The sequence below is a fragment of the Mastomys coucha genome, unplaced genomic scaffold, assembly GCF_008632895.1.
Source record: "Mastomys coucha isolate ucsf_1 unplaced genomic scaffold, UCSF_Mcou_1 pScaffold5, whole genome shotgun sequence".
Classification (NCBI taxonomy): domain Eukaryota; kingdom Metazoa; phylum Chordata; class Mammalia; order Rodentia; family Muridae; genus Mastomys; species Mastomys coucha.
The window spans coordinates 49,976,000-49,991,739 of NW_022196911.1; the positions used below are offsets into that span (position 1 = coordinate 49,976,000).

At 50.0% G+C, this 15,740-nt stretch overlaps 1 protein-coding gene across 5 annotated transcripts in view; it reads right to left on the reverse strand.

Annotated features, from left to right (window-relative positions):
* Tnip1 (TNFAIP3 interacting protein 1) overlaps positions 1–15,740 on the reverse strand; it is a 49,828-nt gene that overhangs the window by 5,017 nt on the left and 29,071 nt on the right. For all 5 annotated transcript variants that reach the window (XM_031351047.1, XM_031351050.1, XM_031351048.1 and 2 more), the window contains 10 exons: positions 14,248–14,342; positions 12,452–12,575; positions 9,971–10,060; positions 7,901–7,966; positions 7,649–7,780; positions 4,370–4,498; positions 2,759–2,890; positions 1,930–2,055; positions 1,354–1,419; positions 913–1,104 (listed from right to left, as the gene is read on the reverse strand). In XM_031351047.1, the coding sequence (XP_031206907.1) occupies positions 913–1,104; positions 1,354–1,419; positions 1,930–2,055; positions 2,759–2,890; positions 4,370–4,498; positions 7,649–7,780; positions 7,901–7,966; positions 9,971–10,060; positions 12,452–12,575; positions 14,248–14,342 (1,152 nt within the window). The remainder of the gene's footprint in view (positions 1–912; positions 1,105–1,353; positions 1,420–1,929; positions 2,056–2,758; positions 2,891–4,369; positions 4,499–7,648; positions 7,781–7,900; positions 7,967–9,970; positions 10,061–12,451; positions 12,576–14,247; positions 14,343–15,740) is intronic.

Genomic DNA, 15,740 nt, shown 5'->3' on the forward strand with positions numbered 1-15,740 from the left:
GATCTACTGAGTGAGTTCCAGGTCAGCAGAGCTATACTGTTTCAGAAAACAGACAAACAGACAAGACAAAACAACATAAAAGGAAAAAGAAGAAGAAAGAATCCACAGCTACATTCCAGAACCACAGCCAGAACAGTCCTGAATGCACAGAAACAAAGTGCCAAATCCTAGGGTTATATCTCATTCAGCTAAGAAAAGTGGCCAAGTGTTGCCTTTGAGTCTGTGACTACTTCCCTCTTTTGTGTTCTGAGATAAGAGTCTCATTTTATAGCCCAGGCTGGACTATCTCACTATGTTGCTCAGGCTGGCCCCAAACTTGTGGACAATCATCTTCCCTCAGCTGTGTTGGGATTGCGGGCATGAGCCACCACATCTAGCTTAAGCTAATCTCCTAAGCACAGCATCTGCACTAATGTTTAAAAGTGTATATAAGGGAGACAGTGTAAGAGACAGGTGGCACCTGCACCCACTGAGGGAAGAGCTGGGCACATCAGAAGTGGGGCTGTTATAGAGACTGCAGAAGGGACAGGTGACGACAACTCTCTGGAGTGAGAGAAAAATATGAGGAAAGGAGAGGAGCCAAAATAAGAGGAGAAAAGGGAAGGAGAAAAAGCAGGAGGGATGGAGAGAGATGAAGAAAGAAAGCAGAGGAAGGGGAGGGAAGCATGGTGAAGGTCAGAGCTGACTCAGCAGACGGTGGTACCCAGCCGCAGACCTGGTGGCGTCCTTCCTCCTCTGCAGTCCTACCAGGCCTTCTCCCGTTGACACCATTGGATCTGAGCAGCTAGGAGAGCAGCCCAGGGCCAGGCCTAGATCCCTACCCATACCCACCCTGTCTCAGAAACCACTGGACAGCAGTTTCTTACCCCCTCACTAGGCAGAATCTACAGGAAGGGGAGACACAAGACTCACCAGATGGAAGAGGCGAGAGTTGGGGTGTGGAGGTGGGTGCTCCATGGGCACGGGGGGTGGAGGGTATCGGATCTGGGACCAGTCCTTGTAGGCATGGTGAGGTACCATGGCTGGCATGGGTGGGTAGGCATAAGGATAGGCGCCACAGAGATGCTCAGGATGGGGTTCCACGTGGTAGCGCTCCCCTGAGGCCTGCAAGGAAGACTCATATCTGGTCTACCAACTCCCAGTGGCACCCACCTCACTGCCCTGTAGCAGTAACCTTAGCTCTCAGAAGACAAGGCGGGCCAGGACACAGGCAGAGGCCTGGGGACCTGGTCATTGACAACTGATAATGACAGTTAACAAGGACTGCTCTGGTGGTACTTATCAGCCAGCACAACTCCCCTTCCCCCCCAAAGGTGGTCAGGGTGCATGCTGCCCACCCCTCCAGCTGCTCACCTTCGCTTTCCTCTTCTGCTGTTTGAGGGCTTCCTTGGCCTTCTCTTCTTCTTTGAGAGTTTTGAGCTGGAGGAGGAGGGAAGAGGCCTTGTGGTACCGGTGGTTTAGGGCCAGGAGTAGCCCTAAGGCCTCACCATTGATGAAATACCAAAGCAAACTCTGGGCAGATGGCTGAGGCCCAGGGTACCACTCAAGTGTGGGAAGTCCCAGGAAGGGGACCGAGGGGCACAGCAGAAGCCGTGCTGTTAGCTGTGGGGGCCCTGTTCTTCCTGGATGGCCTGACCACAGGTCAGGGGGGGCGTTATAAGCCTTCCTGCGATCACCTCTTCATTCTACTCTACTAATATTACTCCCTAGGCTCATCTACTGTATAACACAGTGGTACTCAAGGTCGCATCGACACTGATGTTGAGTCAGAGCTAGAACACCTTAGCTAGACCTCGACATCATACAGAGGTCAGAGGATGAGGACAAGGGACTGGCAGAAGTCAGAAGAGAGCCAGAGCAGTAGAGCTGGACAGAGTCCAGCAAGTTCCCAGGATCCTCTAACCCGTAAGGCCAGGGTGGGGCTCTCACCTGGGCACTAGTCAGTGTGACCTGGGCCTGCAGCTTCTCTACTTGCTTCTTCAGCTCCTCCTTCTCTTCGTTCATGCGTTCACGGTCACTCCGTTCCCTCTGGAAGTCCTCTTCAAAGATCTTTACCTGGAGGAGATGGGGATGTGACCTGGGGGTGTGGTAGCCTGCTAGAGGCTGCATGCTCAGGCTCTGCATCCATGTTTCTCACTGGGCTGTCGGGGAAGAGCTGGGGACATTGGAGATTGGAGTGGGGGATCTCGAGTCCCAAATCCAACTTTACTAGAATAATTCCGTGTTCTTTTACACTCTAGATTTTGAGAAAGGACTTCATTTAAACAAAGGGATTATTGGCTTACAATTATAAAGTACAAACATGGGGTGGAGAGATGGCTCAGAGGTTAAGAAAACTGCTCTTCCAGAGATCCTGAGTTTAATTCCCAGCAACTACGTGTGGCTCACAACCATCTATAATGAGAGCTGGTGCCCTCTTCTGGTCTGCAGGCATACATGCAGGCATAATGCTGTATATATAATAATAATAATAATTAAAAAAAAAAAAACAAAGCAGGGCGGTGGTGGCGCACGCCTTTAATCCCAGCACTTGGGAGGCAGAGGCAGGTGGATTTCTGAGTTCGAGGCCAGCCTGGTCTACAGAGTGAGTTCCAAGACAGCCAGGGCTATACAGAGAAACCCTGTCTGGAAAAAAAGCCAACCCCCCACCCCCCAAAAAAAAACCAAAAAAACCCCAAACAAACCATAGAGAATGGAGAGCAGAGCTAGCACACGGAAAGGCCAGCTGGCTCCTGGGAATGCAGCTCTCGGGCCTCACCTGCTGTTTCAATAACTCATTCTGCGTCACCAGTTCCTGCTTCCTCAGATGGCTCCCAACTCCTTCTGAGCTCCCAAAAGCGGCAGGTGGAGAGGATGGAGAGGCCTGGATGCTGAGGGCCTCCTCCAGGGCCTGGAGTCAGGAAAGAAGAGACAGGATCATCAGCAGGCATCCCTGGAAGTCAGACCCTTCCGAAGACCAATCCTAGAGAGCCTCTTTCTATCAGTACTGTAACCCAGCAGCAGTGGTTCTTAACCAGCCTCACTCATTACTGCTGCACTGAATGGGCCACTGCGCTGAAGTCTCTTCATCATCCAGCAGAATAAAGGCTAGGACCTCATGCCCGTTTTACCCACTTGAAAACTGAGGACCAGAGACTGTGACTGAGTGTCCTGGTTTGCTTGCTTGTTTGTTTTTGTTTTGTTTTGTCAACTTAATACAAGCCCTAATCATTTGAGAAGAAGAACCTCAACTGAGAAAATGCCCCAACAAATCTGACCAAGAGGCAAGCCTTTGAGGCATTTTCTTGCTCTGAGGCATTCTTTGAGGCAATTTCCCATTTCAGTGACTGATCTGGGAAGGCTCATCTCACTGTGGATGGTGCTATCCCCAGCAGCTGGCAGTCCTGGAGTGTATAAGAAAGCAGGCTGAGGAAGCTCTGAGAAACAAGGCTGTAAGCAGCATTCTCCTGTGGCTGTTTTGTAGATTCCTGCCCTGACTTCCTTCAGTGGTGGACTGGGACCTGAGCGTTATAGGCTGAAATAAACCCTTCCCTCCCCAGTTGCTTTTGGTCATGGTGATCTATCGCAGCCAACAGAAACACTAATGGAGACTGCTGAGGTCACACAGCTAGTGAACACAAGGATTCCAACCCAGCTGTGTTCTCACCTTGCAGGCCAACCTGAGATCTTCATGTACAAAGACCTCTGAACAGGCCCGGCTCAACTCCTCATAGCCAAGACCTAGGAAGAAGCCTAGCTTTCTGAGAGAAGCTGCATTCTCTGCCAGCCTCTGCCGGATACTAAGCCTTGGCAACCCATCTTGTCTCTAGTCACATGAACCTGAACTGCAATTTCTACTCAGTTTATTTTACCAACCAACACTGCACACCAGCCACAGCCAACGTTGGGGGGTGGGATGGGGAGGAACCGGGCAGTAGTGGCGCCCAACCTTTAATCCCAACACTCAGGAGGCAGAAACAGCCTGGTCTACAAGAATGAGTTCTGGAGCATTAGGACAGCCTATTAGCAAAGAGTGAGAAAAAACCTATTGCTACCCTAGAACCACAGAATGGTTCAAAAAGAGATCCAGGGATGGCTTTGCTAAGCAAGTGACATTCAAGCTTGGGTAGGCAAGGCACTGCCAGGGAATAGTGGGGCCTCAGAGGGGAGCACAAGTACAAAGGTTACATGGGAACCAAGAGTGAGTCCAAACTCCTCCTGGAGCTGGGTCACTCAGAGTGTGTGGGGGCAGGATAGACAGGATTGGTGCCTCTAGCCCCCTCACCAGGTGTCACATTTCTTCAGCTGGGGGTGACACAAGAGGGGTGGGCCCTGCAGTTGAGCTCACAGTAGTCTTCCTCCATCTGGGGAGAGGGACTTGAATGCCCACCTTATTAAGCCGTTGGATCTCCTTTTCCTGGTATTCTCGTTGCCTCGTGAGTGGGCTCAGCTGATCCTGCAGGTACTTGACCTTCTGGCGCAGTTCTTTGGCCTCTGCTGTCAGCTGTTCCTTATCGGTCTGCAGGGAGTGCAGGGTTGGTAAACAGGGTCACTCCTGAAGGCTTGGACTGCCTGACCCATCATGCCCTGGCTTTCCCTCCTTCTCTGCAACCATCTCATCATAGTGCTTGTCTGCAAATGACCTGGGAAGACGTTGGTGTCTTTCAGAGTCTGTATGTCCGTCTCTTCCACTCCTGGTAGTGAGTGGAACTACCAGGCCCTCAACTCTGATGCTAGCTCCCTCACTGACTGTCAGAGACCCTCTTAAGCAAGCTTCCTAAATACTGGGGCTAATATTTAGGAGGTCTCTTAAGGAACTCAGATATCTGAGCATAGAAGAGACCATGCTCGAAGGGTAAGCTCGAAGGGTAAGCGGGACAGAGGCCCTCCAGGGAAGCAGAGTAAAAGGTCACCACACAGCTGCAGCTTGGAATGGCAAAGGGAAATCAAGCAAGCCCCTTGGCTCAGTGAGAAGTGAATGTGTGTACGGTGACTAGACCACACAGGGAGCAGAATGTAAGGTCTCCATTTCCATTCCATTTACTTCAAAAGAAGAGTTTCTTTGCTTTTTTACATTCTCATTGATTGATTGATTGATTGATTGATTGATTGTCTGTGTGTGTCAGATGACAACTTGTGAGAGTTGGTTCTCTTCTCCTACCATGTGGGTCCCAGGATCAAGCCATCAGGCTTGGCAGCAAATACGTTTATCCACTGAGCCAAGCCACTGGCCCAAATATACTTCGCTGACTGGAAATCAAACTGGGCAGCAGCAGTAAAAGCACCAAAAGCTATTCACCAGGCCAGGAAATGGATTGTTTACTTTTCCAAGGGGCTGAGTTTCACACATGCTAGGCAAGTGTCCTACCACTGAGCTACAGCCCCAACCCCTTAGCCCCCACTCTTTTTGTATATTTCAGGATAAGGTCTTACTAAATTACCTAAGCAAGCTTTAGCTCATTCTGTAGCCTAGGGAGGCCCTGAGCCTTGGCGATCCTCCTGCCTCCGTCTTCCCAGAAACTGGAATTGCAGGCCCCCACCATAATTCTTAGGTAGGTGGACTTTAAAACAGTGGTTGGGCTGAGAGTGGTAGCAAACACCTTTAATCTTCACAGCCTGGAGGCAGGCGGGGTCAGGTGGAACTGAGTTAGAGCCCAGCCTAGTCTACATAGTGAGTTCCAGGCCAGTCTAGGCTACATAGCAAAGCACTTGGCTCAAAAATAAATAAAAATTAAAACAGTGGGTGGCAGTGTAGCATTAGAAGCAGACACATCTTAAAAAAAAAAACTATATTGTTAGAAGATGTGTTTCTAGAAGGTCTGGGAACTGGAGATAGCTCAATAGTCAAAAGCAATTGTTTGTTGCTCGTGAAGAGGATCTGAGTTCAATTCTTAGCACTAACGTGGTAGATCACAAACATCCAAATCTCCAGTTCCATAGGATCTGATGCCCTCCCTCTTCTGGCCTCCATGGGACTAGGCACTCAGGGGGTATGTATACATTATATATACACATACACACATACACACACACACATACATACATACATACATACATACATGAATGCAAAATACTCATACACATAAAATAAATAAATCTTAAAAAAATTTTCAACTGAAGTTACCTTTCAGAGGACTAGGGTCTGGGGAGGAGGTAGGGAAGTATTCCAGGAAAGTGTTAGCTCACCTATATTGTGCCCTGGATCAGGGGACTGATGGAGAAGGGTCAGTGCTCAGCCCTTCCTGTGTGACCTTTAGTCAATATTCTACACACCAGTGGGTCAGTGGTTTCTAGTCAGAGGTGGCTCAGGGTCACCTGGGCCAGGACAAAAGGGTGATGCCCTGGCTTCTGCTTAGGACTGGAGGACAAGAAATGTTCTTGGTCACAGAGTTGCCATCGGTAAGGGCAGGCTTAACCAGTGGGGAGGACAGAACCGTCAGGGTCCAGGGATTTGTCTCCCTCGTAGACGGAGTGAGGAGGAGAGAGCACAGGGCCAGGACTCTGGCTGGGAGTGCTATGCTGGTGTTCTCAGAGGAAAGTGCAGTGTCTCTGCTGCCTACCCTCAAGGGAAGGGGGAGACATGGGCAGAGGCTGTGCCTGGATGGAAGGGTCTCTGAGATGCGATCCATGTGAAAAATATCCATTTCAAAGCTAGGCAACGCAGCTGCTCGAAGCTCCCATGACAAGACGGAAGTAGTCCTGTCACTAAAACCCCATGGGTCTGGGAGGGTCTAGGAGTCCGGTGGCCTTTCTTTCTTCCTGCCAGCTACTTCTGGACTCTGGAGGGCCGAGGCTGGCACCAGTCACACATGGCAAAGCAGAGGCCATTTTTTTTTTTTTTTGAGCATTGGTCCACAGCACAACCAGAATGAGGACCCTTCTGCTTAGTCTCTGATCTCTGTCCCTTCTTTGTTGTAGAGCACACTTTTACTTATGGACCTCTGGTCACTCAGCATCTCTTCTTCTCCAACCAGGGCAAGCTGACTGGTTTCCCCTGATTCTATTTAGTACAGTGGCTGGGGCAGGCCGTGATGACTGGATAAACTCACTTCCCCTGTTTTAGGCCCTATACTACTCTGAACTTAGATCAGCACCTCCCCCCACTGAGGCTTGCTTTTACCTTTCTGTTTTAGGACATAGTGTCTTTATTTTGACAGTCTCCAATAGCCCAGGCTGGCTTCAAACTCACTATGCAGCCAAGCATAGCCTTGAACGTCTTCACTTCCCTCTACATACTCTTGTGTCTGGTTTACAAAGCACAAGGGATTGAATCCAGGGCTTCAAGCCTACTAGATAAGCACTTTACCAACCGAGCGCCAGCTCCAGCAAGGTCTTGCTATATACACAGCTCAGGCTAGCTTGCAACTCTCTATTCTCCTGTCTCAGTCTCCTGAGTGCTGGGATTACAGGTGTGAGCCTACTATGCCCCTTTTGTATGTTTGTATATTATGCACTTTGTATAGTTCTTAGGATTTAAGATTTCTAACTGCTCAGTGGCTAAAGGGCTAAGCCCTCTTTCAGAGGACTTGGGTTTGATTCCTAGCACTCACATGGTAGGCTCATAACCATCTATAACTCCAGTTCCAAGAGATGTGATGCCCACCAGAGGTCACGGAGCGCTCGACCCTGACCCTGGAACCTCAAAGACGGCATGGCTAAGCACACTTGCCTCTTCCATCTCGATCTTAGATTTGGCCAGAAGGAGTTTCCGGTCAAAGTCACGCTGCTTCTGCTCACGCTCGGCCTCCAGCTCCGTCACCTGTTTCTGCAGGTCCGCCAGCTTCTGGCGAAGCTCTGTGATCTGGAGGAGGAGCAGAGAGGGAGTGTGAGAGCAGGAGAGGAGCATGCCCCGGCCTGGTCACGAGCTTCTCGTCCCGCCTCCTCGAGCCATCCTCAGCTCAGCCCCCAGGAACTCCATCACCTTCTGCTCGTACTGATGCTTCATGGACCGGAAATGCTGGTCCCACTGCTTGTTCACTTCCAGCAGCTGTGGGCAGGCAGGTACTGGGGTTAGAAACATGAGGAAGAACAGCCAGATGTTCCAGCTTCCCAGGTGCCCAAAGCCCATGCAGGATAAAGCTGCAATATAGGGTGCCTCAATCCCCCACTGGTCAGGTGCTCCCCTCTGCTCCACCCTTATCTCTAGCTGCACTTCACCCTTGCTAGGAAAGCCACAGGGAACACTGAGGCCTGGAGAGAGTTACTGTGAGGCACAAACATGACTCTTCAGAGGGCGCTTTGAAAGGGTGTGACAATCCCAGGTGTTTACTGTCTTTAACACAAGTTATTCCACTCTGAAAATTTAACCAATGGAAATACTGAACTAAGGGGCTAAGGTAGGAGAATGTTTCTGTAGGAGAGTGTTTGACAAGCATGTACAAAGCCCTGGGTTCAATCTCTGATATAGGGAGAAAACAAACAAACAAACAAACAAACAAACACCTCCTGGTATATAAAGAAAAAAGAAGAAAAGAAAAACACTTTAGCCAAGAGTACAAACATACTTAAAGGCTAATCAGCCAGACATGGTGGCTACACCTTTAATCCCAGTACTCAGGAAGCAAAGCAGAAGGAGCTCTGTGAGTCTGAGGCTAGCCTAATGTACAGAGTGAGTTCCAGAACACTCGAGGCTACATAAAGAGGCTCTGTTTCAAAACAGAACCAAAAGTAAAAGTTAAACCCTCCTTCTATGTGTGTCCAAAGGTCAGCTTAGTGTAGGACATGGCTACAGCACACCATAAACAATAATGCACAGCCATTAAGAAAAAGACACTTCATACATCCTTTGAGCTTTAAGATAATGCTAATTATAAGCCATATTCTTGACAGAGCAGTTACTCAGGAAAGAAAAACAACTCTACATCACCAAGTAAATAAAATGACAGGCGATGGAAGAAGATATTCCGACTTCAGATTACTATCAATGACAAAAATACTACGAAATGGAAGAACTGGCTTATGCTGTAGATCTAAACAGATCTCCTGAGACAATTTTAAAAGAAAAAAACTTATCTGAAAAGCAGTTAAAAAAAAACCCTCAATACAGGGTTTGCACATCTGTAACCTCAGCTATTTAGGAGGCTGAAGGAAGATGGCTGAATTCAAGGGTGGAGGAGGCAGTTCAGTTCCTAGTATAGTACCACAAAAAACAAAAACAAAGCAATCTCAGGGGAGCACAGTGAGCTGAACGCAGTTGCAGCTTTCTCGAGGGAGACTCTTGGTTCCTTATATAATGAACATTCTCTTACTTCTGAAAGTAAATCTAGAATACGAATGTAAGCAAGACTTCAGATGTGTATGAAGGAAGAGGGGTGGGAAAGAAGAGGTTGGGGGGAGGCCCCAGCTGTGTGGAGAGGCCTAGAGGAGGGACAAGGACAGGCTAGTGGCCCGGGCTGGAGGTGGGGAGGGGCTTGGGAGACAGAGAATGCTGCTGCCAAGGGCGTGGGTGCTTCCTTCATTGTTTGCCACTCCCCTCACTACAGCATGTGTCTCCAATGCCGACTGGCCTGACTGACCACCACCTCTCCCACGTCCAGCTTACCGTAGCCTTCCTAAGCTCACCCTTTTAAGTTATGTATATATGTGTCTGCGACTACATGTGTGTTGGCCAGTGTGGGCACCTGTGGAGGCCAGAAAAGGAGGTTAGACTCTCTGGAGCTGGAGTTACAGGCATTTGTGAGCTGGTACATGAGCCCCGGGATCTGAACCCTTGTCCTCTGCATGCACTATTACCACTGAACCATCTCTCCAGCTCCCTAAGCTCCCCAAACAATTTCGGCCTGTGCCACAGATACAATATCCTCAGTGATCCCTGGGGTTGATCCAGAGAGGACAGACACCTATCCCATGGGCAGATGGGTCAATGCTTTCCATAAGAACTCTCCAAGATGATCTAGGACCAACGGGAACCAGAGAGCCAGGTGGGGCCTTGATGCCTGTGGTCCCAGGAGGGGAGAAGGGTGTCCCCTGACCTCCCTGCTTGGTCACCTACCTCCATTCGTTGCTGTTCCAGCAACTTCACCTTCTTCTCAGCTGCTCCGAAGGGCCCTACCTCAGGGACTTTACTCGCCATCATACTGACCTAGGGAGAGACAGAGCCTTCACCAAAGTGTCAGATAAAACTTTGTTTCCCAGCCCACTGCTCTCCTAGGGCCCTAGGCTCTGGTCTCCAATCTCCCTGCTCCTCCCACCAGCAGCCATCAGAAGAAGTGTCTCAGCCATGACCTCCTCCTTCTGGAAGCCCTCGAGGAACATTCCCCTCTGCTGATGCATACCATGGCTGCCAGCCTCACATCCTATGCCCAGCTCTTTCCACAGCCATCTTCTCCACTTTAACTCTTGAAGCACTGCTGGTCAACCCCCATAACAACTCCAAATCCCCTAAACTAAAAGGTGTGGCTTATACAGTTTTAGAGGTGAGGAGGAGCCATCGAGATGGCTCAGTGAGTGAGCGTGATTGTTTCTAAGCCTGATGGGCTGGGTCCAATCTCCAGACCCTATGGCGGAAGGCCCCCATATCCGCACGCAACCCCCAACATAAAATAAACAACATACAAGTGTTCTGGAGGTTGGCAGACATCGTGAGCCCAGAAACGTGTGCTAAAAGCCAGCACTGTGCAGATGTATACACACAACATGCCGTTTCTGAGATTCTTTCCAAATTCTGTAACCACAATCGAATCTAAACCCAAACCCATTCTGCAAAATAACTGGTCAGCATAACTCAAAAGCACCAAGGTCATGGAAAAAGGGTAGCTGAGCCACGTCGAAGGCATGAGGAGACTGAGGAGATGTGATACCGAATCCCACGTGGGATCCTGGTTTAAGTTCTGGAAGGCAGAAAGGACAGGAGTGAAAGACGGGTGATCTGAGCAGCACTGCAGTGCCCACACTAGTGCCTACTCTGGTGACAACTACAGTTATGTGAGATGCTTGGTGAGGTAGGTCTGTGGCTATGCAAGCCAGCCAGGGAAGATGGAGGGAGTATGGGAACACAGCTCCACACTATTTTTGCCTAAGTGTAAAGTGACTTCAAAATAAAATGTTTTGAAATTAAGCAACTAGAAGTGTTGAGGTGACAACCACAGGACAAGGGAAGAAGTGCACGTGCAGTGACTGTTGCCAGGGCTCTCGGGTGTCTGCTGAGACCAGAAGTTGTTCTTCTGCACTGGTCCCATCAACTCTATTCCCTCCCACAGGCTGGGCAGAAGCTGGAAGCAGAGCTTGTGAGCCTCTGGTGCCCCCTACTGGCTATGTCCTGTAAACTATCATGCCACCAGGAGAGAGAAAGGTACCTGATGAGGTGACCTCAGAAAGGGCAGATGCCTGCCCCAGGAAGCCCGCCATCAACAGCGACAGCTAGAGGCTATGTGCCACTTAGTTTTAATCCCAACAAAGGCAGGAAGGTCTCTGTGAGCTGGAGGCCAGCCTGATCTACACAGTGCATTTCAGACCAACTATGGCTACACAGTGAGGCCATGGTTAAAAAAATAAAAAGGGGCCACAGTGCTAGTAAGAGGCAGGGTGAGAAGGCTTTGCTGTTTAGCCGGCCACCCCTACACCTGCTTGAGAGGTGACAGAAGAATCTTAATTGTATGATGGCACATGACCTTTCCAAGACTCCTGCTGGCCCTGTACATGGAAGAGACATCCCTTTAGGCAAAAGAGCCCAAATGAGCTCATGGTTCTTCAAGTTCCGGGTAAAGTACATCACTGCCCCAGGGTGGGGAGTGAGTGACCAAGGTAATTACTACATTACACAGAAAGCTGGCATTAGGGCTTATGTTGCAATTGACTGCAACTCATTTGAGGAGGTAAAAGTATGCTGTCAATGATGGGGTTAGAGGAGATGGGGGCGGGAGGATGGTGAAAGTGAAGCAAGGCACACTTGGACTTCACTGTGTGCAAGGTTGGGCCTGGAGGTGTGGAGGTGTGGGCCAGTGCTGAGGCATCCCCAGACCACAGTCTTCCTCTCCATGCAGAGGCTCCAAGTTGCAACTCACAGGCTCAATACAATCCCCATAGGATTGCTGACACTTTAGATATTAAACTGACTTTTGGGAATCACCTTCAAGAAGGAGACTTTGACAAGACAAAATGCATTAAGGTGATAGTACCCAGAATTAGCAAAACGCTGAACCCCAACTCCCATGAGCAGCCGCTGGACAATCCAAGTGAGCAAGCAAGAGAAGCCAGCAGCCAGTGGGGGCCGCAGAGCCACATGACTTGACTGCTAATAGCTCTGAGCATGTGTCTCAGAGAATGGGACACTCTACGTGGGGTAAGGGCAGAACAAAAAGCCAAGGAGTGGTCACACCGCAGAGACAGATGCTGCACCAGGAAACAGAGTCTACCAACTAGAACCTTCTGCCGCTGGGACTGTGTATAGGAGGAGATGTGCTCACCCTCAGGGAGGCATTGAGCAGATCCTGGGTTTGAGAAGCCTGGGATACCAGAACTCCCTGCTACACACCTGCTGCTGTCCGGCCACGCCCTTCTTGCCAGCACCCTCTGTCTTTGGGGAGCTGGGCTGCCCGCACAGTCCCTCTTTGCAGCTGCTGTTCATCAACCGTTTCTTGAGCTCTGTGTTTTCCTCCCTGGATAAGAGACAAGTGGAGACGTCACAATGTTAGCCCTGGGTTAAGAAGCCTGCAAAGCCAAGGACCTACTGTCACAGGCACTGCAGCAGTGTTTTGGGGAGTGCCACCAGACCAAAAGGGCATCTGTAAGCCACCCAGAAGGTGTGCAGGCTGCATGAGAATCCTTAACAGCAGAGTTTCCCCATCTGTGGGTTGTCTACATACATGGCACCTTCAGGTCCTATGATCTTGTTCTCATAAGAAAGCTCTGCCCTTCCAGTTATAGTCAAGTGACCTGGTTCAACTGAAGCAGGCAGAGCCTGTATGGTGCTAGTAGGTCCTGCGCGCTCACTGGCACCTGACACTCCCTCTCTTTAACACAGAAAGAGCAGGCTCCTGGCTCAGAGCCAGGGTTGGGGGAAGCATCCTCAACCCGTCAGGGACTCAGTCCCACTGCGTCTGCTTTCAGGGTCATCTAGTGTTGAATGCAGGTGCTACTCTAGGTGAGACCTCCTTTGTGAGTTACAGTAGGAACGGTTACCAAGCAAAGTTGAATGTGGGTACTCATACCTATAACGCCAACATTCACTTGGGAGGCAGAAGCTGGACTATGGAGTCTGAGGCAGCCTGAGCTACACAGTGAGCGCCCTGGGCTATAGAATGAGACTGGTCCAAACAAAACAAGTAGCGATACGACAAGTGAGAGTGAAGTCCTAAGTTCATGAGGAGCTTGGCATGTTTGCCACATGGACACATTCCCTCAGCTCCCATTTAATTACAGAAACACCAGAGTCAAATGGCTGTTCCCAGGCCACTCAGCAAGGACTTAAATTCCCTTCCTTCAGCCTGAGCATCCTTTTCCTTGACATTATCTGTGCCCTCCACGAATAATGGAGTATGGCTCTAAGGCCCTAACCACTAGGCTATCCAAAGTAAACCAAGACACAATGATGCAAAATGGCCCTGTGGCTACAGTGATCAACAGGGAATATACAGTGGCAAGACCTAGCTCTAACACAGATTCCAGGCTAACCCAGCACACTGTTACCCAGGACCAGGGTGACCAGGAACTGTCTCCCTACTCTAGTGAATGCCTAGGTCTGTGTAGTGAGACTCTTAGAAAGTCCCTGCCTCTCTCTGGGATCATCTCCCCTCACACAACGGGAGTTAGTCTGCATGATCAGATGGCAAAGGCCCTTTTGAGATCCAGCAATCACAAATTCCTGTTTCCCTAGAAACAAGAGGCACTGATCCTTGGTGGTCAGAGATCCTTGGTGACAAGTAGACCCTATAGCTCACCTAAGACACCCAAACTCAGTCTTGTCAAGGACAGAGAGGTTGAGGTAAACCTGTATGCCTTCCCACAGGTCTGAGTCCAGAGAGGGGCTTCCAAAGATCCCAGGAAAAGAGAGCAGGGAATGATGGTTACCACCAGGGGGCAGGAGAATCCTGAGCCAGCTCCTACACAAATGCCAGCATTGTCCCCAGGGGAAGGTAGCTTTCAATGCAGTCTACACCCCCACCCCGAAGATAAACACAGTGCAAGGGAGAAAAAAGCAGGAGCCAAGGAGAAGGGCCATGAGATAAGCTGTCAGAACATGCTCTCAGATGTGGCCTCATCCCAGGAACCAGTGTGTTACATCATTCTCTTGCCCTTTTCCTCTTCCAGCCTCGGGTAGCCTGGACTCACCGCAGCCTCTCGGCAGCCTGATCCCGCTGTTCCAGGCCCTTGTCCAGCTTGGCCTTCAGGGCTTCATTCTCCTGGCGCAGCTGCTCACATAAGGTCTGTGGGGTAGATGAGCAGATAGGGCTAAGGGGCACGTCCCAAGGCATGCTGACCCAAGGGGGCTTGAGCTATGGCCACCAGGCCCATCCAGCCAGGCTTCTCTTCCATGGGAGCCAGTGGTAAGGATGCCTGATGGAGACTCAGAGCTGGGTCCTGGTCCTCTCAATGAGAATTCCCTCCTCTTCCCTTAACAGCTATCCCTGACTAGAGTCTTCCTCCTTGGCAGTCCTCCAGGGCTCATGTCTTATCTCTTTCCTTAACCAGGCTGGATACCCTACATCACCGCTACACAGAATGCAAGGGGAATTGTGTCATGTCACCCAGGGAGACTCCAGAACTGCTGGCTTCCTTTCTGACTAGCTTGGGTGGATGGAAGGACAGCCTTGCACTGGGGTTGTTGAACCCTGGGCTGAAGGTTGAAAAAAACAGAAAACTTGTCATTGTTTTTCAATGCCCAGCAGAAGGCCCTGTGCCACATTTGATCTAAAAAATATTTATCTTTCTTCTTTAGGTGAGGTCTTACCCTGTACCCCAGCTGGACCTGAAACTTACTATATCCCTCGGCTCTGAATGCCCAGCAACCTTCTTGCCTTGGCTTCCTAAGTGCTGGGACTACAGGTATGAGTTTGCAATGTTTGTTGAATGAACCCAAGAAGCACATCAGAGATAGAATGAGGAGGAACGGGACCTAGTTTCCTCTACCCAGAGGCTAAGAAATAGAGAGTTGCTGTGGCCTGGGTGGGGACGCCAGGGAACAGACTGTCCTGCTCCCGCCTAAGGGAAGGCCGCAGTGGCAGTTCACTTGTCAGGCTATTCTTGGGGCCTCTAGGTAAACGCCCTATGTACAAACCAGATGCTGGACAGGATCAGCAGCAGCCACAGGTCACCACCTTCTGTTACCACCTGTGAGCCCACTTGATAAACTGGCTTGTTTTTATTTTATGTATAATGTTTTGCCTGCACCATGTGTGCAGTGTCCACAGGGGCCAGATGAGGGCATTAGATCTCCTGGAACTGGAGTTACAGAAGGTTGTGAGATGGATGCTGTGTGGGTGTTAGGTCCCAAGCCCTGGAGCCGGTCATCTTTCCAACTTTGTCTTTTTGTTGTTTTTGTTTTGCTTTGTTTTCAAGACAGGGTTTCTCTGTGCATCTCTGGTTGTCCTGGAACCCTACCTGCCCCAATCTCCTAAATGCTGGGATCACAGGCATTTATCACTGTCTGGCTTTGTGTTTGTTTTTGAGATGGAGTCTAGCTACACAGTCCAGGATGGCATTGAACTTGAGATCCCCTAGAGCAGGCATTATGGGTTGAGCCTCCACTCCTGGCTTGCTCACTCATTTTTTTACCAACTATGTATAAAGTGCCAGACACTGGGGCAAAATGATGGGTACGGTCT